The sequence below is a fragment of the Macrobrachium nipponense genome, chromosome 39 (genome assembly GCF_015104395.2).
Source record: "Macrobrachium nipponense isolate FS-2020 chromosome 39, ASM1510439v2, whole genome shotgun sequence".
NCBI lineage: Eukaryota > Metazoa > Arthropoda > Malacostraca > Decapoda > Palaemonidae > Macrobrachium > Macrobrachium nipponense.
The window spans coordinates 318,677-345,807 of record NC_061099.1 but is presented as its reverse complement, the minus strand read 5'-3'; the positions used below and the strand labels follow the sequence as shown (position 1 = coordinate 345,807).

The 27,131-nt window shown below is 44.9% G+C and overlaps 1 protein-coding gene across 1 annotated transcript in view; it reads right to left on the bottom strand.

The window, feature by feature from the left end:
• Nucleotides 1-27,131, bottom strand: part of LOC135209931 (uncharacterized) — a 48,048-nt gene that overhangs the window by 1,539 nt on the left and 19,378 nt on the right. Inside the window, exons 2-3 of the mRNA XM_064242665.1 lie at nt 24,984-25,106; nt 10,926-11,035 (exon numbers count right to left, since the gene is read on the bottom strand). Coding sequence (XP_064098735.1) covers nt 10,926-11,035; nt 24,984-25,106 — 233 coding nt within the window. The remainder of the gene's footprint in view (nt 1-10,925; nt 11,036-24,983; nt 25,107-27,131) is intronic.

The window sequence follows — 27,131 nt, the reverse complement described above, 5'->3', positions numbered from 1 at the left end:
CAGGATCTCTCTTGCAAGGAAGAACAGGGTGATCGAGAGTGGGTTCCTCCCTGTTTCTTGAGGTATGCCAGGGCTGTGGTGTTGTCCGAGTTGATCTGCACCACATTGCCGGAGACTTTCGTTCTGAAAGAACTGGAGCGCCAGATGAACTGCTGCCAGCTCCTTGAGGTTTATGTGCCAGGAACACCTGTTCCCCTCTCCAGTGCCTGACACTTCCTCCCCCCCCCCGTGTTTTGCTCCCCACCCCGCGGAAGACGGGGTTCTGAAGCTTGAGGGAAAGACCCTCTCTGCGAGCTTCAAAGGGTTGGTCCACCATCTTAGATGTTCCTTTACCTCTTCTGATAACACCATAATCGAATCCAAAGTGTTTTGGTGCTTCCAATTGTCCGCAAGGAAGAATTGAAGAGGTCTGAGGTGCAACCTCCCTAGGGAAACACAAACTTCTCCAGTGAGGAAATGGTCCCCAGCAGACTCATCCATTCCCTCACTGAGCATGATTCCTTCCCCAGAAAGGTTGACACTTTGCTTAGGCAATCTAGTTGTCGCCCCTGGGACGGAAAAGCCCGCCCGAAAAGCCACTGAGTCCATCTGAATCCCCAGATAGACTAAAGACTGAGAAGGGGTCAGATGTGACTTTTCGAGGTTCACCAGAAGCCCCAGGGACTTCGTTAACGACAAGGTCGTGTGAAGGTCCTCCAGACACCGGTCTTTCGAGGAGGCTCGTACGAGCCAGTCGTCCAGGTAGAGAGAGATCCTGACTTTGGAAAGATGAAGCCACCTCGCAATGTTCTTCATCAGTAGGGTGAATACCATCGGAGCAGTGCTGAGTCCGAAGCAGAGAGCCCTGAATTGAAACACTTTTCCTTTCAGGACAAACCGCAGGTTATTTCCTCGACTGGGGGTGGATGGGGACGTGGAAATACGCGTCCTGGAGATCTAGTGAAGCCATCCAATCCCCCGGTCTTAAGGCTCCCATCACTGACTGAGGTGTCTCCATCTTGAACCTCTGCTTGATGACAAAGAGGTTCAGGTTGCTGACATCGAGTACCGGTCGCCATTCCCCCGACTGCTTTGGCACCAGGAACAGTCTGTTGTAAAATCCGGGGGAATTCAGGTCGGAGACTGTTCTACCGGCGTGTTTCACGATCATCTGATCTAACAGTCGTACAGCACTTGTTGCTTTTCTCCCCGATAAGCAGGTGACATGTCCCTGGGTGTCGTAGACAGCGGGGTGGTTTCAGGAACGGGATCCGGTAACCCTTCTTTAAGATGTCCAAGGACCATTCGTCTTGCACCTCTCTCTTCCCAGGCTTGCGCAAAAAGCTGAAGCCTGGGCTCCAACCGGTGACTGAAGGACTTCTGTTTCACTTCTTGTTCTTGGCAAGCGCAGTGGCTCTGCCTCTGGAAGTGCCTCTTCCTCGAGGGGCTGGTCTCGAGGAAGAACTACCTCGAAAGGGCTTCGATTTCTTGAGAATCGAAACTCCCCGAGGACGAAGGAACCGCAGGTCTCCTTGAAGATTGTGCGAGGAGATCTTGCGTGGCCTTCTCCTGTAGGCTGGTAGCAATGTCTTTTACCATAGCCTGGGGGAAGAGATGATCCGAAAAGGAGCGAAGAGCAAATCTGCCTTTTGTGACGGAGAGACAGATTTAGCTGTAAAATTGCAAAACAGGGATCTCTTCTTCAAAAGCCCTGTGCAAAAGTGAGTTGTAAGCTCCTCCGAACCATCTCTGACGGCCTTGTCCATACACGACATTACGCTGGACAGCTCCCCCAGACTAATCGAGTCGGAACTCCTAGACTTGGCATCCAGAACTCCCAAACACCAATCTAGAAAGTTGAAGACCTCTAACGTCCGAAAGAGGCCTTTAAGGTGGTGGTCCATTTCCGTAGTAGACCAGGAAACTTTCGAAGAGGACAGGTGAGACCTCCTCGAGGCATCCACAATGCTAGCGAAGTCTCCTTGAGCTGACGAGGGAAGTCTAATACCTACGTCTTCTCCCGTCTCATACCAAATGCCAGCCTTCCCACTAAGTCTCGAAGGAGGCAGGGCAAGAGAAGTCTTTCCCTGAGACTTCCTTTTCTCCATCCAGTCATGGACCTTACGAAGAGCCCTCTTAGTTGAAAGGGACTTCTTCATTCTGACAAATGCCGAGACCTTGTTGATCTTGGAAGAAGAAATTGTTGGAAGGAGGAGAGCGAGGCGCTTCCGGATGAAACGTACGTATCTCCAAACTCCGATTGAAGAAAAGGCGGGTCAATATCTGGTAGTCGGAAGAAGACTGCCGCCAAAGGTTTCTCATCATCCACTTCAACCGGAAGCGTCGCTAACCTCTGCTTCCGACACAGGTGAAGTTGGAGAACGTAAGGCTGAACTAAGACCATCTGGTCTAAGATTCCCAAGAGGAGCGTTGCTGTGAAGTGGAAGGCAAAGCTTGACTCCTTAATAGAAACTCCGGTCGTCTCTCTAAGACCCGAAGTAACTTGCAAAGTCTCATCAAAAAACAGGTGGGAGACGACTAAAATCCACATCCTCGTCCACCCGAGCGTCCGCTGGCGCACACCTGGCGTCCGCTGGCGCACAACTGGCGTCCACTGGCGCACGCCTGGCTGCTACTAGCGCGGGATTGGCGTCCACTCGCGCGCTGCTGGCGTCCGCTGGCGCACGCTTGGCGTCCACTGGCGTGCGAATGACGTTTACTAAAGCGCGCTTAACATCTCGCGCGCGCTCTGCTTCCGCCGGTGCACTCTTAGATGCCACTGGCGTTCGCTTGGCTTCCGACCGAGCGTCAGGATCCTGAACTTGCACCGAAGCGTCCCACGCAAGTATCGAGCTCTCGCACCGCAAGTTTACGAGCGGGTAATACCGCTTCATGCTCAGAGCGAGCAAATTCCTCTTCACGTCCTCCAGAGAGCCGCTGGGGAGTCGCACGAACTCTAGCAGGCGAAGAAAGTGGAGAGATAGACAGAGCGAGAGAGGGAGAGGGAGACCTTTCGTTCTAGATCTCTTCACAGGAAGACGGTCATCCTTTCTCCTGGGGACGTGGTTGCGTCCCTTTCTTAGCAAGAGCATCAGCAAGTTGTTGCTGCAAAAGAGCGCAGGATCTTCTCAGTAGGAGAGGATTCCTTGTCAGGGTGACGGGCTGATCCTGTGAGAAGACGAGGGGCGAGGGGACGCCTTCTTCCTTTTCCCTCCCAGAAACTGCCGTTGCACGTGCTCGAGAGCGACTGGGGCGCTCAACAAAGTCATCATCCGATGACTCCTTACGTTTCTTCTGTGGCGGGAAGGCTGCGAACACACTCTCAGGCGAAGATCGCCGCTCGAGAGCAAAAACTGGACGTGAAGCGTCACGATCACCGCTCCTTTTTCAGCGGGCGTGAAACAGAATGAAGACTCCACCCCCTTGTGCGGGGAGGAAGCCTCTGAAGAAGAGAAATGATATTTTCATGATAAAATAAAGTTTCACATATACTTACCGAACAGTTTACATAGCTTATAGCTTCTTACCTATGGCAGTCGAAATTTCAAATTGTTGGCGCCAGCGCGTTGCTATCTTAAGTATAGGTGATACAAGACCCGCCACATCCGGGAACCCTGGGTACTGCTAGCCTTCTCTACCGTCAATTTTCGTTTAGCCGACACGTCCATCTGTGGGGAGGTGGGTGGGCTTTGATTATGTAACTGTTCGGTTAAGTATATGTGAAACTTTATTTTATCATGAAATATCATTTTCACATAAGTGACTTACCGAACAGTTACATAGCTGAATCCAAACTACCCTCCCGGAAGGAGGGTAGATGGACTACATAAAAATGACAGTAAGACCACATTAAACAGCAAATGTTGTAGTACCCTACCTTGTGAGAGAGCAGCTGCAGGAGAATACTGCCGTCTTGGTTGGCGCTCTCTCACTCGTAGGAGACGTGGCAGTATAGGCCAGGGTCGTCCCTACTTAGTGGGATTTTGTAACCATGGACAAGACCGTTGGTTGACAAAATATTAAAAAACAGATAATGCCCTTGCCCTGGGCTTCAGAAACCAGATAAAAAAACAACAGACCATCACCTATACCAAAAATAATGACATACTCAAAAGTAATAAATAAGATCTGGAGGTTCTCCAAAGTACTATGAGCCTCCAGTCTGCCCACGACTCAACAACCTATAACAAGGCAAGGAGACAGTAGAGGATAGAAAGTTCCCTATATGTTTCCTTTCCCAACACCATGCCCGCTACCGACAAAGGAACCCAATTTACAACAACTATCATAGGTAGCCTCTACATTCTTCAGGTAAAATGAGGCGAACACAGATCTCGATCTCCAAAACGTAGATTGAAGAATCGAGGAAAGCGACATATTGTGCTTGAAGCTTAAGGATGTCGCCACTGCACGTATTTCATGTGCTTTCACCTTAAGCACATTTAGAGTCTGATCTTGGACTTGAGAGTGTGACTCCAGTATCAGACTTCTCAAAAAGAACAAATAGCGTTCTTGGAGAGGGGTTTTGCAGAATTCTTAACCGATACACCAAAGTCGGTCGGAATTACCTCTAACGGATTGTGTCCTTGACAGGTAACATTTCAGAGCTCTGACAGGACATAGTAAATATTCTTCGTCCATCGGACCCACTATATTAGATAATCCCTTAAGTACAAAAGATTTAGGCCATGGGTAGAGGGAGATTCGTTCTTTGCTAAAAATTCGTTAACAAAAGAACAAACCGCATTACGATTTTGAACCCCACCTCTTTATGGATGGCTTGTAACTCACTCACTCTTCCTGCTGTAGCCAAAGCGAAGAGAAAAGTTGTGCCTTCCTCGTTACATCTCTCAAAGACGCTTCACGAAGTGGCTCGAATCGTGAAGACTCAGAAAAGTTAAAAACTATGTCCAAGTTTCCAGTCCACACTATCCTTCTTGGATACTTTTACTGTATTAAAAGATTTAATTAAATCTCCAATATCCTGGTTAGAGGAGATGTCAAGCCCTCTATGCTTAAACACTGAGGACAGCATAGCTCTGTACCCTTTAATTGTCGATACCGACAAGTTCTAACTTCTTTAAGGTACAGCAAAAAATCAGCTATTTCTGTCACAGAGGTTTTTAGAAGACGAGAAATTATGTCTTCTGCACCACGTCCTAAAGACTCCCCACTTTGATTGGTAAAGAACTTGGCAGAAGAGCTTCTTCGACAGTTAGCAATAGCCTCTGCCGCTCTACGAGAAAACCCCGCCCTTAGCTCTGACGAGTTTTCCGGAACAGTCTGAACCCCTGTCAGTGACAGAGCGGACAAACTTCTGATGATACCTGTCGAAGTGGGGCTGTTTGGAGTAGCCGAGGATACTGAGGAAGAAGTCTGGGATGGTCTAATAACCAACTTGAGAAGGTCTGGAAACCACTCTTTCCTGGGCCAGAATGGTGCTACCAACGTCATTGACACATTTTGATGTGAGAGGAACTTGTTCAACAACCATCTCTGATCATTCCAAAGTGGGGGAAAGGCGTAAACGTCTAGACCCGTCCAATCCTGAAGCATTGGCGTCGGTCTTCCAAGCAAGAGGATCTGGAACTGGGAACAAAAGTTCGGAAGTCGATTGTTCCTCGACGTGGCAAAACAGATCCACTCAATTTGGTCTTCCCCAAAGTTTTTATTCCACAGTTCCTGAACAAATTTAATTTTGTCTTGCAATGTCCACTCCGTGGAAGAACTTGGTTTACTCGACTTAGTTCGTCTGCCAGTACATTTAACTTCCCCTGTACAAACCTCGGAACGAGGGAAAATCTCCCGATCTTGAGACCAGAGAAGGAGATCTTCTGCGACTTTGTTGAGGGAGAATGAATGGGTTCCTCCCTGATTCCTGATATAAGATAGAGCGGTGGTGTTGTCGGAGTATACTGCCACTCTCTTTCCCACGCCAAAGGAAAGCGAATGCTTGCAGACCGAACCAAATCGCCTTCAACTCCTTCATGTTGATGTGATTCTCAAACCTCTCTTTCTCTGACCATAAAATCCTGAGATCTTTTTGGTCCCTAGGAAGAGCCCCCAACCTCTGTCCGATGCGTCGGAGTATAATTCTACGTCTGGGTTCCTTAATGTCAGGGAGAGACCCATCTTGCAATCTTTCCCTCGACATCCACCACCTCAAGTCGTTCTTGATCTCTTCCGACACTGGGAACGAATACGTGTCTGGTTTGAGACTTCCGTCACCAACTCGCTTTGAGATAAAACTGAAGAGATCTCATGTGAAGACGACCCAACTTTACAAACGTCTCTACTGATGATAACGTCCCTAGAAGACTCATCCATTCCAAGGCGGAGGAGGACTGACGATTCAGGAATTGGCTCACTTTTTTGAGGCAAGATTCTATTCTTTTCGGGGACAGAAAAACCCGAAAAGTCTGAGATCCAGAATCATCCCCAAATAGGGGATCTTCTGGGACGGCACTAATTGAGACTTCTCCAGGTTGATGAGAATTCCCAATTGACTCGCTAATGACAGTGTCTTCCGTAAATCCTTCACGCACTGTGTCCTCGAACCCGATCTGAGAGCCAGTCGTCCAGGTAAAATGCTGCATTTGATGCCCAACATATGCAGCCATTTCCCCAATGGAGCAGCAACACGAGTAAATACTTGAGGGGCCGTCGAAAGGCCGAAACAAAGGGCTCTGAATTGATACGTCCCTCCTTCGAACACCAAATCTCAGGAACTTCTTTGAACTCTGGTGAATCGGGACATGAAAAGTAGGCGTCCTTCATGTTCCAGGGACACCATCCAATCGCCTGGGCGAAGTGCCGACATACAGAATGATTTGTTTTCCATATTGAACTTTGTCTTCCAGCAACAAAAAAGGTTCAATGCGCTTACATCTAGCACTGGCCTCCAACCTCCCGAGGCTTTGGGAACTACAAAGAGTCTGTTGTAGAATCCCCTGAGACTGTCGAGGACTTCCTCTATTGCTCCCTTCTTGATGAGTGCATTGACCTCTCTGCTAAAGCCAAAGCTCTCTCTGATCCTGGAGAATATGCTGTTAAGCTGATTGGTGTATCGGAGAGAGGAGGATCTAAAACAAAAGGAATCGAGTATCTCTCTCGAAGAACTTGAACTACCCATTGCTCTGCACCTCTTCGACTCCATTTCTTCCCAAAAAAGATGGAGTCTTGCCCCTACTTTGCACGTGAAGGAACGGCTTCTCACTTGTCCGAAGGTTTGGGGGGAGGTTTCATTGAAGGACTTGTACTTTGGACGCAAATTAGTCCTGGGGGCTCGTTGCCACTTAGGTTTATTCCCTCGAAAGGGATGCTTCTGAAGAGGAGAAGACTTAGCTCCTGTCGGAGTAGGCTCTTTCGGACGTCTGGAAGACTGAAGAAGGAGATCATTAGTAGTTTCTTTTCTAAATCCGATAGAATTTGTTGAATGGTTTCTTCAGGGAAAAGATGAGATTTACAGATAGGAGCAAACATGAGAGCCGACTTCTGGTTATTAGTGACTCCTTTAGACACGAAAGAACACCACCTTTCTTTCTTCTTCATCACTCCCATTGTGAAAAGGGCTGCTAATTCTCCTGAACCATCTCTAACAGCCTTATCCGCACAGGACAGAACTCCTAACCAGTCTGTGGCAAAATCTTCTTCTAAAGACTGACAGTCTTCAATCTTGCGAGCTAAAGAGGCAATAGTCCAGTCCAAAAAAACTAAATACCTCAAATACTTTAAATATTCTTCACCAAATGGTCCAGCTCTGAAGAAGAAAACAAAATTTTAGCTGACGAAAAAGCTGCTCTTCGGTGTGAGTCCAATAACCGGAGAAGTCTCCCTGGGAGGAGGCAGACACTCCCAAAGAAGGAACTTCTCCAGTTGCGTAGAAGCGATACGCTTTACTCTGAAGCTTAGAAGGTGGGAAAGCAAACGAAGCCTTACCTGTTTCCCTCTTCTTAGAAGCCACTCTGTTGACTCCTTAAGGGCCTGCTTCGAGGACTGAGAAAGAACCAGTTTAGGTAGACACGAATACGCTGTCTTCCTATCTTTAACGAACATTGAAGGCGGTGAAGACGGAGAAGCAGGTTCAAAAGTAATCTTGGATAAGTGGACAGGCAAAAATTTAAGAAGACTCGAATAAGCCGACGAATCCTTGTCATCTTGATCCAAAGCTTCCTCTTCAGACTGCACGGAAGCAGAGTCGAAATCAGGATTATGTTCTACCCGGTGGAGGATTTCAACAAACTCATAAGATCCTGGAAATGCTTCTTAAATGGAGCTAAGGTAGAATCGTCTAACCACTGTAGAAGTCGATGGTCTTTCAGTCGAAGAACGATTCTTTCTAACGGTGAAGTCTCCGCACCACGAGTCGACACAGGCGAACAACCAGTCGAAATTCCTATCGACTCACGGCGAGGGGAGTCGAACAAAGACGAGCGAATACGCTTCTCTGGACAGTAATACGGAGTCGAACGAGGCAACCGAGCCGAAACTGCGACCGAGACTCGCTTGGGAGAGTCGAGCGATCGTGAATTATCACAAAGTTTAGTCGAGAGCCATTGCTTTTAGCCGAAAAAATGCGACTGCGGAGGAGATTCACTAAATATCACATCCGGAGCAAAACTACACGAAGGTTGAGGACTCCAATGCCTCTTAGACTTCTTAACAGGAGTCGGTGACGAATCACCCGCAAGAATCGAATGTCTTTTTAACGGTCGAGACACCAAATCACCTCGCCTTTGCGCACTGGCGATTGCACTTCCGAATCAGAAGACAGACGAGAATCACAAACACTAACACCTTTCCAAATCTTTTGGACGACAGCCCGCACGAGTCGACGGAGTCGACCTGGCTGACCGTAGGGTGCAAACCTCCCCCACCCCCCTACGCCTTCCGACCTCCGGTATGTCTTCTCCCGGTTGCGGGGGAGCGGGACAGTGACCTTCGTCTGGGAGTCGAGGGGGAACGGACAACCGCCTCCTCAGGCGCAACATTAACACTTTGCACTGCACTAGATTTCACTGTACTATCTACGAAAGCTTTAAAAGACATTCCTAACTTCATAACTGATTCAGCTAACACTTCGAACTTTTTATCCATCTTAGACTCAAGCAAGGCAATGGTGTTGGGTTCGGAAACATGGGCAACTTGAACAGGGGTAATCAAAGGAGAAGTAGGAGGACTATTAATTGGAGAAATATTCTCTAATAAAGGAGAGGCAAGAGAAGACTTATTTGTCTCCGAAGAACAGGAGTAGTTTTCTAACCTATTCTTACTACTAGCCCTAAAGAGCTGCCTTCCTCTTCCTATCTTTCTCCATTTTTCTCAGCATGCGATCTAACCGCCTTCCATCCCTGTTCATCCAATTCTTTACATTCATGACATGTCACATCCATACCATTAAAATTTTGTCCTCTGCATTTAGTGCACTTAGAGTGCGGATCATGACATAACTTAGCTAATCTTGTTTTGCAGCCAGCGCTGCAAAACCTTACAGCAGATGAACTAGAATCTGACATAATTAGCAATAATGACGAAAAAACTGAATAGAGATAGCTAACTGGCAAGAAAAAACCAAAAACTTGTACATCACCAAACAAAAACCAAAATCCAAAATGGCGACGCAGGAGACTGCAGCGAAAATCTCACAGGTGTTACCCCGTGAGCGGCAGAAACGAAAATTGACGGTATAAGGCTAGCAGTACCCAGGGTTCCCGGATGTGGGCGGGTCTTGTAATCACCTATACTTAAGATAGCAACGCCGCTGGCGCCAACAATTTGAATTTCGACTGCCGTAGGTAAGAAGCTATAAGCTATGTAACTGTTCGGTAAGTCACTTATGTGAAAACACTCTTTCAGGAGACGTGCACGCGCACGCTCCTTGGCAGTCTGGGTAGCGTCAACAGATACTGCCGAAAGGCACGTCAGATCGGTGGGCGTTCCCCGTAACCCTCCTGCGGCTTTCGACATGCCCTCTCCCTGAAACCTGGGAGTCCGGCAGCGGTCTAGGCCTAGAGGCGAAATGGGACCGATCTGACGCACCCTCCACAATCGAAGGAGCACTGTCACTGCACTTTGCACCTTCACTTTTGCCTTCTAAGGCGAGCACTTTAGATTCTAAATTACGAATCGACTCTAAGATAAGTGTAAGGGTATTACCCTCCACAGACACTGGTCCAGGGCCCGAAGGCAACACTACAGGGTTAGGAGTAGTGATTAAAAGAGGGTTAGTAGGAGAAGCATGAACTTCCTGACGTTTACCTGAAACGCTCCTGGAGGAAGACCTCCTTAACCTATCCCGTTCAAGCTTGCGCAGATAGGACTCATACGCTCTCCATCCAGAATCAGAAAGACACTCACATTCCTTGCAGCGACTTTCATACATACAATCATGCTCTCTGCAACTCTTACACAAAGTATGAGGGTCTACTGATGCTTTCAGTAGCCTACCTCGACAATCACTCTTGGTACAAAACCTGGCGCTAGCCGAACTAGAACCAGACATCTTATTTAAAGAGAAATCAAGCCAAAATCAATCAAATCCACAATTAACGTGTGCCTAGCCACCGATCCAAAAGTCAAGATACCCAAAAAATCAAAAGGGGAAAGGGTACTTATAGTAGCCAAGTTTCCTAAATTCAAGACGGACGTGCTGAAAACTGTGTTTACAACACCGGCGACAGAAAAATTATGAATAGAAAATGGGAATAGGTTTTCCATGATACCCCCACCCGCCTCCCAGCGGCGGGAATGGGTACTAACCACCTGACTCCCACTACGTGTGTCGTAAGTTTTTAATTTCTGTCGGACTTCGGAAAATACAGCTATATATATATCTGACAGGTAAGTTTCATGAACAAAACATTACGTATGTCCACAAAAACTTGAAAGCAAATTGATACAAATCACAGTATAGTACGTAATTTAAAAAAATTATGAAACTGACTTACTGGCTTGGGATCTTTGGCCATGAATTTTCTGAGACTTGGGTGGAATGGATCAATATCAGGTATAACGCAGCTTGGAGTATTTATCAGATGACTCAAACCTATAAGATCGTCTGTAAAGAAAACTCCATTAAATTAAAACTATTGTGAACAGGAGACACTTTAAATGGGGGAAAACTAAAACCGGCCTATCTTATCAGGACAAATTTCGGGAATCTGGATCTTTTCTTGTTAAGTAACTAACGCCTTTAGCCAGTTTCTAACAACTTGAATATTTTGTTAGGAGTGACAGATTCAGCAAAAGACAATGAATCAAGCCAGCTGGAGTTACTAATGAAATGACACCTCACAGTGTATAATAAAGGATTCCCAATATAGCAAACAGAAATTCAAACAAAAGGGTGAGTTAGAAACATTAAAAATGACAAAAAAAAAACTACAAAAATACATGAGGACCATGAAGCAACATACTGCCACATAAGCACTGGAAATGGAAATTGTAAAAATGTAAATAAGTGAAAAGCATGTATCATGGAAAACCAAATTTGGGGTTGCAGGGGGAGGGTTATTGTATTGTGTCATTTCATAGTAGTACATACAGTGCTGAAGTAAAGTTATAGTTTCTTTCAATAACTTCACTTCCAAGCATTAAAAATAATCCCTTAAAAATTATATTGTTATGATACAATAAAGTTTGTTCATACTTACCTGGCAGATATATATATAGCTGTATTTTCTGAAGTCCGACAGAAATTCAAAACATTCCGGCGGCACACACAGTGGTCGGCCAGGTGGTTAGTACCCATTCCCGCCGCTGGGAGGCGGGTATCAGGAACCATTCCCATTTTCTATTCATAATTTTTATTTCCACTGTCCCCTGAGGGAGGTGGGTGGGTACTTAATTATATATATCTGCCAGGTAAGTATGAACAAACTTTATTGTATCATAACAATATCAAGTTTTGTTTCATGGAAACTTAACCTGTGCAGATATAATATATAGCTTGAATCCCACCGTTGGAGGTGGGAAGGGGGGACAGAATAGAAGGATTTTGGGAAACAAATGCATGCAGATGATTTACATCTTGGTTCCACCATTTGTTAGCATTGCTGGCTTCGTGGTTATTGCCACGTAAGTCGTGCTTGTGCTACTAGAGTTGCCAGCGAGGTAGAGACCTATATAGCTGGTGCACTCCAGATGATCTGTCAACAGGGGCGAGACCACGACGTGACTAGACCATATTGACCATACCATGAGGGCTAAGAAGTAAAATAAATATATATATAAAAATATATCACCACCTGACCAACCTAGCCAAAGTTAAGGTGTGTTTAACTAAAGGCTTAAGTTAGTTAAGTTAAGAAGTCACCGTTGTCGGCGACTCAACTACTAAATTAAGAGCTCTTCCTAACCATTTTCTACAGGATAGGATGAGTGGTACTACTTGCCCCCAAGATTGTGTCTGCAGACCACGTATGGCCGTAGCGAGCGCAGATCTCATATGCCATCTTCACATCTCGCAGGGAGTGTGAATTGAACACAGAGTTGCTTCGCTAAAACATGGTACTCAGGATGTTGCTGAGTGCCATGCTCTGTTGAAATGCTTCCGAGGCCGCGCCCTCACCTCGTGAGCATTCAAATCAAAAAAAAGATTTCAAATCTTTGTGCCAACACAATGAAGGAGCTTTTTTGAAGAACTCCTTAACAATAAAGCCAGGGTGTTCTTCGATATGGGCAAGTCTGGTCTTTTCGGAACACTGCAGATTGTCCGTACGACTTCGACTTTCTTGAGTTTTATGTAGATAAAACTTGAGAGACCTGACAGGGCACAGGACTCTCTCTGGCTCCGTGCCCAATAACTTGTGCCATCCTTGATTCCAAGCTCCTGGCCCAAGAACAAGACGGGTTTTCCATTCTTAGGCCACAACGGAAGGCTTAGAGAACGCACCGCCTTGTGTTCTCTAATGCCAAAACTTCTGACGATGGCTGAAAACCTCACTAACCCTCTTTGTCGTATCTAGGGTGGTTAGAAAAAGGCCTTCCTGATCACGTGCAAGAAGTTAACAGGTAGGAGATGTTCGAATGCTTTGACATCAAGAACTTCAGACTATGTCTAAGTTCCATATTGAAAGCTTCGATCTGGACATGCACAGTCAGTCAGTCTGTACTAAGTCAGGTGACCGACCAGTTGACCAGTCAGACGAATCAAGGACAGCAAGGGTGTACCCTGAAGACCATAAGGCACTATTCTTCGCTGAAGGATGAGTGTCTGGACTGCCTGGGCGATTCAAGCTAAGCAAACCTTGGGGTATGAACGCAAACCCAACGTCGTTAGCGAATCAAACTCCTGAGCCACTCCTGACGAGCTTCTGGTGCCAGGAGAAAGGAGAGAGGAGCAAAAAGGCGATTCAGTCCGAAGGACGAATGCCTGACAGTCCAACCTGGTCTCATGGTTAAAACGATCATCGGGGGTGTGTAAACGCAACCGACTTCGTCAACAAGAAACTCAGGGCTACTATGTGTCTCCTGATCTCGCACGAGTGTCTGACTCCGAGAAAACAGGTGAGACAAAAAGTAGATGGTGAGCGAGTTTCGAGATTCCACAGAACTCATAGATCGTGAAGGGCTTTGTTGTTTGACAGAAGCAAATCTCTGAGCCCAAAGGCCGTCAACAACATATTTGCGTATTCTTTAATAGTTGTGACTGCCAGCATCCCATTCTTCAAACGGAAAGGGAAGACGCAATCTTATGCTGTCAACATCTCGATAGTCTGAACGTAGTCAGACTCAGAGCGGAGAGGTTATAGGTACCTTTCGTGTTAAAGTAGACCGACTCTCTCGGAAAAGGTCCTTGGAAGGACGTGACCTCTGTGAATCTAGGATCTTGAAAGGCCAACATGGGGCGATTAGCGTCATTGTCGCTCCCTGTGATGGTATAAATCATCTTATTACATTTCCTAAGCGTTTGAAAAAGGGGAAAAGAGACTAAACATCCATCCCTGTTCAATATCATAGCGAAGAGATGTATGAAAGGACGTCCCAAAGTCTCCCATAAAACTCTCAACATACTTCTAAAGAAAGATTCCACTCGAAGTCAGTAGTTGCTGCCGTCGATCGAGATGATTCGTACGGACTTTTGCAATCCTGTAACGAACCTCTAGAGGATCGTTACATTCTACGCCTGTTGTTATAATAGGCTCTTTCTCGTAAACCCGAACAGGGACCGAGAGAAGATACTTCCTAAGATATGAGAGAGCTGTGGAAGATCAAGTTGATATGGACCACTGGTTCCAAAAACTCGTTTCCAGGACTGGAGGACGACAGAAATTGCTTAACCACTTCTTTCAGATTATGATCCAGGACATCTGAAACCCTCTCCAGATGTCCGGCACCTTCTTTCTATCACCTCAAGTGATACTTAACGCACCGAGAGATGTTCAGAATCATTCCTAGATCTTTAATAAAATTTCAGTTTCCCGGTAGGAAAAAACTGTAGAGGTCTGAATTGCAGTCTATTAAGGGAAACAAACTTCTTTAGGAAGGAAATGGTCCCCAGCAAGCTCATCCATTCCCTCACACAGTATGTTTACTTCCTAAAAATGGCTGCGCTTTGCCTAAGCAGGAGAGCATATAATAGTGAAATGTTGCGGTAGACTCGTAGTCCTATACCGTGCGGTAACGAGCACCGAAAGGAGTAAGAGATATCTCTGATAATCATAGTAGGTGGGGGCAAAAACGAATGCAATGTTTATTCATTCATGTAAGTAATCCCTCAATCTTAGGCTAAAGTCCGTGATTGTAGGGCAGAGATACAGTTCGTCAGTCAATCCCGCAGGAGAGAGAGAGACGTAACTGCCAGCACAGAGATACGGTTAGTCAGTCAATCCCGCAGAGAGAGAGACGTAACCTACCGGGCATGACAGCGAACGAGCTGGTACTGCCTCGTTTGGACTGGCGGAGAGGACAGTGACAGCAGCAGCTTACGATCGTCGTCTCTTAACTTTATGCCTGGTTGCCAGCTACCCTATTCTACGAAGAAATAAAGGTCCGTAATTTTTAGCATAAAGAGACTCTTCAAGCTGGTATATTTAAGCGAAACAGAAAACGCTAAATATATAGATGCGTTTTTTGTGTCGTCATAACACTACCATACAACGGTAAAAGATAAATCGGAAACTCCTGGAAGGCTGCAGGGAGTAACGATTAAATGTCCTTAAAATAATAGACAATAGACCTCTCGGTTGCCATCCGAAGAGGTAACTACAGCAAGCGTATATGACTTGAACCAACAGTAGTAAAATAACGCAAGGCAAAATATGATATTATATTGCAATAAAGTTTTTTCATACTTACCTGGCAGACATCTATACTATAGCTGAATTTGGGAAATACAGCTACATACATATCTGACAGGCAAGTTTCATAAACAAAACTCAAGAGAATTGAAGCGGACAGCTCAAGCTTCTTATGTTATTGGAACATAAGCGTTCATTGACGTAGTCTACAAGTCTATTTCTTGTACGAGTCTGCGAATGATGAATGAGAGCTCTTCCGAATCTTGTCAATAAGAGCTTATCCGCTTACGCAATATAAAGTTAATGAGAAGTTTGTCAATGAGAAGAAAAAAACTAACCCATTTACGGGACAAATAGATATTTTTTGTCAATGAGGGATACCCACTTACTTGACAAAACGATAGTATATTGTCAATGGGGGAAATTCACTGAATTGACAAAACGTAATCCAGGAAGTCGAGCATTTTATTTTCGATTCCCGTCTCAAACGAGGAAGGGGCAAGAATCCTGTTAAGAGACGGCTTACGACAGGTAGAACGACGATGTTCAATTCGGCAGCGTAGTCCCCGACTAGGACTAACAAAATCTATCATCTGAAAACCCTTAAAATGCCCTTTCAGATGGGCTAAAAAGCTTGCAGCAAAAATTATCCTGGGAAGAAGAAACTCTCCAACCAGCTTCCTCTCCCGTATCAAAATTTATTGGCAGATGGGCAAAGGGAAGTCCTGTCTTTTGCGCTTTCCTGAAGAGCGTCCTTTTGATGTGCCTTTGCAAGAATCCTACTTGGAACGTTGCCCGAGAGTCCTGACGTGCAGGACGTCGAGCTTTTACACATAACCCATAGCTGCCTTACCGCAAAGTCTTGACTGCGGTAGAGCAAAAGAGATCTTTCCTTGAGCTTTCCATAACTCCATCCAATCCTGGACTTTACAAAAATGAAGTTTTCATAATAAAACTAATATTGTAATACTTACCTGAACACCTGAATTAGCCCTGGTCACTGACCAGCCCGAACTATATCCCCATATATTTACCCACTAAGTGGGTAATTTTAACTGTCAGCGTTACCAACGCTGCAGGTAAAATCTAGTCCAATGAGTTACCTGTGTTACCATTGGCAACGCTGCCGCAAATACCGGCCACCAGTGGCCTTTCTCCTCAATTGAATCATTCACTATCAAATTGAAGTTGGGGAGGAGGGTGGGAATCATTCAGGTGTTCAGGTAAGTATTACAATATTAGTTTTATTATGAAACTTTCATATTGCGATACACTCCCTGAACACCTGAATTAGCCCGATTAACAACCATTTTAGTCGGAGCGGGGGGTCAATCTCATTCAGCCCGACCTGTCCACGGAACATACGCTGGTAACTCATAAGCAACCTAGCATGTATCCTCACCTAGTTATCTAACTCAGAGGTGAGGATGTTTGCAAAGAAAGTACTTCAACATCAGTGTTGAGTCTAAGGTACTGTCTAAGTCAGAAGTACCTCCCATGTGATAAGCTATACTTCTTATTCATGGAGGTAAAAACAAATCTTCTCACCTGGTTGTCCAGCTCAGTAGGTGAGGATGTTTGCAAAGAAAGTACTTCAACGTCAGTGTTGAGTCTAAGGTACTATCTGAGTCAGAAGTACCTCCCATGTGATAAGCTATACTTCTTATTCATGGAGGCAAAAATAAATAACAAATCTCCTCACCTGGTTGTCCAGCTCAGTAAGTGAGGATGCTTGCATAGGAAGTACCATACCGTCGGTGTCGAGTCCAAGGTACTGCCTGAGTCTGAAGAACCTCCCATGTGGTATTCTATACCTCTCATGTATGGAGGGGAAATGGTGAACCTCCCATGTGGCTATGTAGCCTCTCATGTATGGAGGAGAAGTCGAATGTGCAGGACCTTCAGTTCTCTACTGCTCACTGATGTAGATGACTTTGTGCTGAAGAAGTAGTAGTTATTTCAACATGACCATTGGGATCTGCCTAACCTCAAGGGCCTAAGGGACAATAAACTCTGTCTAAGCTTGACCAACAGAAACACTTAAGAGTTCATTAGACTATCACTGCCGCCCTCCCTAAACTTCTATCACCATAAATTCATTTAGACTATCAACTGCCTCCCTAAATTTCTAACACCCTGAAGTTTCATTTCGACTATCACTGCTGCCCTTCTTCTCACACCCTAACTCTACCAAGCCAATTATAAAACCGAGTTACCGCAACGACGGGAGTCACGGGACCCCGAGAGTAACCTCTGAAGAAACTGAAATTCCTAAAGGTACGGTGTTGTGAAAAACCACAACAATTCTCAAATAACCACCTGCAGAATCGCCGACAGCGAAACATCCTCCGCAAGCCAAAGGGTAGCCCTCCGCGACACTATGCGCCCTTGGATTGACTAAGAACCCCTTTCTTATGATTGTCCGATAGCGCAGAGGCAATGATTTAACAATAGTCCCTCCTCTCCTTGACAAAAACATAGCATAACCCTCAGAAATGTTAGTCTGGTATGCAAACCCCGTCGAAACCAAAGTGAAGAGGTTATCAAACAGTCCAGGCTCAGAGAAACACCCACTCAAACTCACCACATCCACACAGAGTGGGGCAAGGCCTCCCACTGGCTGTGAAAGATGTCTTCCAATACGAGCCTCATGATCCGTAACCCCAACCACACGAATCAATGAAGGAACCCAATAGAGAAAAACCTCACTGACTCGTAAAAAACCGGAAGTCGGTGGACTCCGGCAGAGGAGTTACTCTCTACCTTAACAGAAAAGTGATGATAGCTTAGTCCTTCCCCAAAAAACTGCCAGACTTGCCGCAACCAGACTAGCCTACTTGATGTTTGAGACTGCTGGTTTGGTTGAATACAACGTATCAAACATTACTTGAATTAACTGAGATTCCTCCGGAGCCTGGAATGCGGAAAGAGAGAATGGACAAAGTCCACAATCCGTTATACTCGCATCCTTCGCCAGAGAAACAAAAACCCACAAATAGCAAACGAGTCTCCCCTTAAAATAAGGTAATCTATCCTCTGTCAAACCTGTCCGGACGAACCGGAACAGGAAAAAGGAAAAAAACCGAACCCCCCCCCCCCCCCCCCACAAGAGCAGCCAAGAACCCGGAACCTACTACGCCTGGGTGCTCGATACCAAACGACATACAAGATCCCATCAAATCTGAGCCTACCGATCCGATTGCGCAAATAACGATATACCAACAAGAAAATGATAAACTCCTGTGCAAGTCGTTACTCGACTGCGCAACCCACACGCCCCCCCCCAAGACACGATGACGTAACCCTTCTGTCCGACCGCCTGTCCAGGCCCTCAGAAGAGCGAAGCCGAACTGTTCCACTAGTTCCGCGAAACCTGGAAGAGTTAGGTACTCGACTGCGCCTACCCTCCCTACCCAGTGACGATAACGTTACACCTGAACCGAATATACCTTGGGCTTGGCGATGAACGCCCACCCATGCAAGTCACTCCCTTACTGTTGCGCCAAACGTGTATCAACCAAGACGATGACCTAACCTTGAACCAGTCTCACTTAACTATGAAACTCCGCACTCACAGTGACAATGACACGAGACCGGTACAACAATAGGCGAGCCACACACCTCTAAAAGAGCTAAGAGCGAGTCCGAGCAAGTGAGGGAAAGAAGTATCCCCAGTAGACACGGAATCGAAGTCGAACCCACCTTGAAACCCTTTGAGGTGGAACCGAAAAAACAGCAGGAAAAAGTTGAGAAAATAAGGAGAGAGAAGTCACTACGAGTAACCACCGGAGCACCTAGCGCTGACATTGTGCAGGTGGAGAACCAAGTGTGCGATACATAGTGCTTTCATAAACGGGTTACGAACTGCGGAAGCAATGGGAGCCGCAGAAGGAAATTACCAGCTACCCTAAGAAGGGGCCGAGGGCACAAAAGGGTGCTAACTACGATGCAGACGAACTACCAACGGCCGTAGCCACCCCCCCCCCCCCCAGCAATTACCGCAGTAAGCATGTTACGTCTCACACACCTAAGGTATATAAATGGGAACGAAGAAGGAAGATTACTAACTACCCTATGAAAGGAGTGGGTGGTGACAACCGGTATCAATACAGTCAACGATGGCGCAGATGAATCTCCAACTGCCGTAGCCTGCTAAAAAACTACGGAGGACACACTACGTCTTAAAACAAGTAAGGATGAAAATACGTAGTTGCGGATACCGCTTGAAGACATCAACACCAGCAGCCTGAGAACTACAGGACCCAGAAGAGAGAGAGAGAGAGAGAGAGAGAGAGAGAGAGAGAGAGAGAGAGAGAGAGATTGAAATCCTCTCCAAATTTCAGGATGAAAACAAAATGAAACTCTGGTTCTGCTGAGATATTGGCAAATAAAAAAAAAAACAGGATGAGGGAGAAGACTCCGAAGCAACATCCGAAGAATGAGCAGCTAAAGAAGATTGTGTAAAGACATCATAAGTTTTAACCAAAAAAACTGGGCGAGAGAGAAAACTAGACCGACTCTGTTCCCCAAGATAATCTGAGAAACATTAGAAATTCAGGAAAATTATCAAGACGTGATCGTGAATATAGTCCGTATTGAAGCTACAGTAATTGACTTGCGTTAATTCGATTACGATGGGGTTAGTATAAAATCGCACTACATGCAAATAAGTCTTCCTATATCTCTCGCGAAGCTGGCGTAGGCAGCATCGTGCCTCAGACAGCGAGATTGTTGGGTTTAAAAATAGAATTTAGGCCAAAGGCCAAGTATTGGGACCTATGAGGTCAGTCAGTCCTGAAGGGAAATTGACAGAATAGTGTTTGAAAAGGTGTACAGGAAGAAAAACTCTCTTTTGCATAATAAGTCAAGTGTTGGGAGAGGTGGAAAATAGGAATGAAGAGAGAATATGAAATCATGGAGAGAGAGAGAGAATTACGAATCGTCTGGGATGAAGATCGGATATGAAATCAGAAAGTGCGAGAGAGAGAATTACAATCGTCTAACATCTCCACCTCCATAAACTGCACCCTCTTCTAAGTTAAAAAGGTATTATCTTAATGATAATATACTCGTATAACTGGGTACAGCTATGAACAACCGAACGAGAACTTGTTGCTAATGCGATCGAATCGTATAGCAACATCACTTTATTGTATTCATCCGCGTGCGACGGTAATTACTGTATTCATGTTATAAATGTAGCTGAAGCTGATGAGGCAATATTACGTGCATCAGCAACCTGAACAGATGTCCCAAGCTTTTGTATTAACTCAAACGCAGCCGTGATAAAAGAAAAGTAATAGCATGAAAGAGCTCATTACTGTTTTGTTTCACCACCAACAAAGATTAATAAAGTGTATAAAGTGCAAGGTGCGTAATACCTATGAAAAACAAGTGAAAACGAACGGAATCGCTAAATTTTACGCCATCTAACCTGAGGGAAAAACTAGCTTCCATGAGACTTGTATATATATTAGTGAATTTTTGGCCTTAAATTACATCGTAAGACGAACAGTATGACTTCGTTCCACAAGTTAGTATCCACATATTCATTAATATGCTAACTAGGAACAAAAACATTAGCCGAGACCAAGTGATATGGTTGAATCTGGAGCCAAGGAAACAGACTAGCCGGCAACCATTGTCTGTCTAAGCCACGCCTTCTTACAACAGCGCTGTTTGACGGCAAAGCTTTAGTAATTGTAATTTGATTGAAAGTAATAATTAATATTTTACGGTAATTAAATTAACTTTATTAGGGCTAATATTAATTTCAGTTGTCACTGTAATTTGATAATACGACTGGTAATTATTTGTAACTGTAATTGACATAAGCACAATGTAATTACTGACGGCATTAGTCTGTTAAACGTATGAAACGTCATACATACGAATTCCTTATATTTGACATCTGATATGCCAACAGATACCTTATTGACCGAGTTGAATGTCAACGTTGTTGAAAATACGTCTCCTTCAAGACGTTTGTACAAACATGGCATAAGTGAGGAAGTGTTGTTACGTTAGTCACGCTAGCCATCAGGACAGAATGATGGATACGGCGACGCAAACCAGTATTTGTCATTAGCTGATTCCAGAGTGAATGACTGCCGAGTTAGTTTATACTACGCTAATATGATAAACATAATACAATTATAATGCTTTAGTCGGACAGAATCGGATCTTCATTCTGTTCGATTACATTCATATTGAATTATCCTAAGATCGGATTCTCGTTCGTTTTCAATTACACCTGTACTGAATTATCCGAAGTCAGAATGCCTTGAGCCTACAACGTTAGCCATTAAAAAAAAAAAAAAAAAAAAAAAAAAATCACTCTACCGATATGTGGTACCGTGAATACTTAGGCTAGGCTAGGCTACTGTATATGCATACGATATATCATCGTGAACACTAGGCTAACCGTAGTTAATTTTATTAGACTCTCTACATACTGGATTATCGTAAGTCAATATGCATTGAACAGAGAATTAGTTGATATTAACAATTATCGTATCGTATAAGTAGAGGAAAGTAACCTAAAGGCGAAGGAGTAGTACTCAAACCCTTCAGAACCCGACAGACCCGAAAACCAAGATCTGGAAAGACCAACCATGGCCTAAAAGCTTCTTGATGCAAGTAACTCGAAGCAGGAAAAACCAAAGAGGCTCTAAGGACACTGTCGCTCTATAACTACTACTTATAATGGAAAACCAACCCTAAGAAGCCTGCACTTCTCTTCCTAAACACTATTTAGCATGTTATCCCTACTCGTCTGTATCTGACCTAATTTTTTTTTATCATCCTGAGAACTTACACATCGAGAGAAGGGGAATCTGCTGCCAACACTGCCTGCTCCGCGCCGGGGGGGCCGGCAGAACCTACCCACTCGGAGGCTTGTGGTTCTCCATTACCCCCAGCACCCGTTAGGGCTGGTTCTGGAACAGGCAGGGGGGCTGAAAAAGAACGATTAGAATCAACTATACTACTAATACCACTATCTCTATTTTGGTTCAAATATTCGTCAGGCTAGAAATATGCTTAACATATGACCTGTCCACTAATTTCTAGAATAACTAACTAATATTTCCTTGTCTCCTGACCAAGACAAACATCTCTGACTGGTATTGCACTGAACCTTCCTACACGAAATAACAAAAGAACGTCGATCATGTGTGAGGGTACTCATCCTACGCTTGAAGGCGTGCAGAGCCGATGAGCACCAAATATCCAGCAGTAGGAGCTCGATCGTCGTAAAAGGCTCGATCGTCAAACTGTAGATGAAGCAGAAGCAGAGGCGTTTGCAGACGGTGCGACGACGTTTATTTTCTAACTTATCCATAGCGAGTATAAAGTTGCTATCCAAAGTAAAAACGGGAGAAAAACGTTAATAACAGTCCAAGGTCGTAATCTGTATCCAAAATACGAAAAACTCTTTGAGTGGGGTCGGGCTAAATGACCAAAAGTTCGCCTGATGTGGGACTGATCCGCACAGCATGGCGAACAATAACACTTGAGGAGAAAGGCCACTGGTGGCCGGTATTTGCGGCAGCGTTGCCAATGGTAACACAGGTAACTCATTGGACTAGATTTTACCTGCAGCGTTGGTAACGCTGACAGTTAAAATTACCCACTTAGTGGGTAAATATATGGGGATATAGTTCGGGCTGGTCAGTGACCAGGGCTAATTCAGGTGTTCAGGGAGTGTATTGCAATAGCAATATTACTGACAGAGACCTCTATAATTCACGAAACCCGTGGTCTTGCTGGTTTCGAAAACGAAGTTGCCTTTTCACTTTAAGCTTCCTCCGAAGCACTGCTTACTTCACATTCTTCGCAGGCGATGTAGAAGGATCACCGAAGTTAGGTAAAAAATCTTTAGGCCCAAATCAGCTTGAAGACTTCAACAGAAACGTTCAGCCAGGCGACACACTGGCGTGCGCTGGCGCGCGCGCTCGGCGTCCACTGGCTAGCAGCGAGCACGCTCGGCGTCCACTGGCGAGCAGCGAGCACTCTCGGCGTCCACTGGCGCGCGCGCGCTCGCCCAGCTCCTGGTATCCACTGGCGTGCGCTTCGGCTCGGCGTCTACTGGTGACGCGCTTGGCGTGCACCCGCGCGCGCCTGGCGTCCATGTCCGAACGTCCCGTCCAAGCGAGCGTCAAAAAAAAGCGTGCAGAAAAAAAGCGTCACGCTCCCTGACAGTGGCGTCAATGCAAGCGAAACTGCCTTCAAGGGAAGAGCATTAGACATCTCAGAGAAAACCAAAACGACTGCACGAAGCAGTCTCAGGTAAGGGTTGATCGTGTGAGAATACGCGGGGCGAGGGACGCCTTCTTATTCTCACAGCAACAAAAGCTAGGTATGTCCGCGCTCAAAAGCGTCCTGCTAATATGACTTGCTTTCCCTCTAGGTGGAAAGACGTACACGAGTTCAGGCGACGTTCGCCTTCTTACTTCTCACTGCAACGCATGACGAGAGAGAGAGATAGAGGACGTGAAACGTCCTCTTCTATAAAGCTTCTATTTAGAGGCGCGAGTCCTTCCGAAAGCTCCAAAACCCTCCCCGCGCAGGGAGACGCTTCGGAGGACGAGAAGCAATCCTTCAGGATTCGTGCACGCACTTTGCAGCCTGGGAGTAACTTCAGGTCTGCCGAAGGCACGTCAGATCGGTGGGAGTTCCTCGTAAACCCTCCTTCGGCTTTCGACATGCTCTCTCCCTGTTTCCTGGGAGTCAAGCAGAGGTCCCGGCCTAGAGGCCGAAATAAGGCCCAGATCTGACGCACCCTCCACTACACAAGGGGCACTGTCACTGCACTTAGCCCCTTCACTTTTGCTCTCCAAAGCCAGCACTTTCGATTCTAAGTTTACGAATCGATAGAGTATCAGAGAAGGTCAATACCCTCTACAGAAACTGTTTAGGGCCCGAAGGCAACATTACAGGGTTAGGAGTAACAACTACAGAAGTAGCACTCTTCACCACAATGATAGGAGAGCGAGCACCTTAGATTCCAAGATACAGATGGAATCTATAACGTAAAAGGGCATTACCTCACGAGAACATATTTATAGCCCGTAGGCCATACTACAGGGTAGGCAAAATATAGTCTACAGGTAGGTTAGCCTACCCTGACTTTGTTTACTGATTAATTGCGTACATACGAATCATACGTCTTCCTTACGGAATTAGACAAAGTCTCACACTCCTTACATGACAAATCTCAACAAAGAAGCAAGACACATAGCCCTCGTGCATATCGAGTGCGGAACTACCGAAGCTTTCGGTAGCCACACCCTATCTTAGCAGACACACCCCTCTGAAACTAGCCTAACTAGATTCAGATATACAAAAATGAATCATATTTAAAACAATTTAAGATAGCGTATGCCTAGCCACAAATCTAAGTCAATAAATCAAAAGACAATTAGGATATTTAGCGGCCATGAAGTTTCCAAAATCCTAAGACGGAGGTACTGAAAACAGGTGTTTCCAACACCGGCGACAGAAAAATTATGAATAGAAAATGGGAATGGTTCCTGATACCCGCCTCCCAGCGGCGGGAATGGGTACTAACCACCTGGCCGACCACTGTGTGTGCCAGAAGTTTTTGAATTTCTGTCGGACTTCAGAAAATACAGCTATATATATATCTGACAGGTAAGTTTCATGAACAAAAATTAGATTAATGAGGGGGTTATTTACATTAAAGTATCAGTTACTGCTAAAAATGAATCTGCAAAAAATAAAATAATAAAAAAAGGAACTTACCTAAATACAGAGTAGTATTACTGGAGTTAATAGGACCTGGAATGGGAACTCCATTGTACAGCAGATAAATCAAGGTTGTTCCCACAACAAATGAAAACAGAACTAGAAACCTCCGATGTATCCCTGAAACAGAAGATCAAAACAATGTACTCTACAACAGGCAATCAAATTTATTTCATGAAAGTGCACATTTACTGTACTTCTCTTTAGAAGATACTATTTATTATAACTGTCCCTAAAATTAACAAAAAGGATCAAGAGACAATTATCAAATAAATCAAGAGCCTATTCTGTAAACCTCAATCATTATACCAAGTATTCCTTCACTTTGCCTATCTTGACAGATTCGATTATTCTGATATCAACAGAAAATCTGGTTGATTCCCATTAAGTACACTCAAATCCACATATGCATTTCGATAACTTAATTGCATGACAGACTACTGTCAACAAATTTTGGGCTCAACATTTTACAATACACTGTTAATTACAGGTAACACAGTATTTTTAAATTGTAATGGTAAAGAGACAAAAATTCTAGTAACAAAACAAATATTCCTCAAAAGATGAGGAAATTGACTGATAGTGCGCTGAAGGATTTATGTCACAAGTTGCACTATTAAAGAGTTAGCCTACTCATGATGATGAAGGATACTGGACATGATAAAAATCAATGTTTACTACCATAGGGGGAAACACCACAGTGGATCCATCGTCATCCCGTGGATCAGCCTCATTCACTCGATATTTATTTGGTGAAACAAGAATACAATTACATCTCTAAGCATACCATTCAAAAGATTGAAGTTTTGTCAACATAATGTGATAGTATATGAAAGCGCCATACGAACTAAAATAGGCATGTGAGATCTTCGTAAAATATGTTTTCAAGGCAGTTTTTAAATCCAATTTGGCGTCCACCGACTGAGGTGCCATTCATGACCGCAAAGGACCTAACATCTTTCCCAGCCTTCTCAGCACTCATTTAAACAATGTTAGCGTATATATGTAACGTTTATCGATCTTACTCAAGATTGCAGTTGTAATCAGTACAATAAAAATGATATTGTTAAACTACAATAAAGTTTTGTACATACTTACCTGGCAGATATATACTTAGCTATAGTCTCCGACATTCCCGACAGAATTTCAAAATCTCGCGGCACACACGACCAGGTAGGTCAGGGGGTGGGTCTACCTTACCCGCCGCTGGTGGCGGAGTATGAACCAATCCCATCTTCTATTCAGATTTTCTCTTCCACCTGTCTACTGAGGGGATGGCTGGGTGGGGGCCATTAATCGTATATATCTGCCAGGTAAGTATGTACAAAACTTTATTGTAGTTTAACAATATCATTTTTGTACATGAACTTTCCTGTCAGATATATACTTAGCTGATTGGCACCCTTGGTGGAAGGTAAGAGACAGCTAAATAATACATATAGAAAAAGGGAAACAACTGGTGTTGTAGGATATAAAAAACCTTGGTTCTTACCTGTTCAGGCAGAAGACTTCATTGATACTGTCTCCGAGTCTGCATTGCCTGGAGAGCTACAGCGAGGACGTGACCTGTTACTGAAAAACTCTCGAATCTACCACCGGGATATCTGATCCCCTTGTGTGGTAGAATCCAAGTCAGATCCTGTCAAAGGGAACTCGTCCGCTTACTTAACAGATCCTCACCACTACTACCACAAGGAGCCAAAACCCATCAGACCACCTAACCAAACTAACTAGGGTTAGTACTACGACAAGAAAGAGATGCTTCCCTGCATCCTCTTTCAGGACAACCATAACCAACAAAATACAAACAAAGGGTAAAAATATAAAGCCTAACAAGGATAGGTTCCAGCTCCCTGTCCCAGCACCGAATCCGCCGATACGTAAGGGCCCAAGGCGAAGCATTTGTCATAAGTGATTTTGTTTCACATCACGCAAGTAGTGGTTTGCAAAATCGAGTGGCATCTCCAGGAAGTTGCCTCCATAAGGTTCCGCACAGACATATTTTTTTGTTTTTAAAAGCCAGCGAGTGGCAATGGCCCTCACTTCGTGGCCTTCACTTTAAGAAGCTTAAAATGATTCTCATTGCAAGATACATGCCGCTTCTTTTTATAAGGCTTCTTAAGAAGAAGGACAGAGCATTCTTCG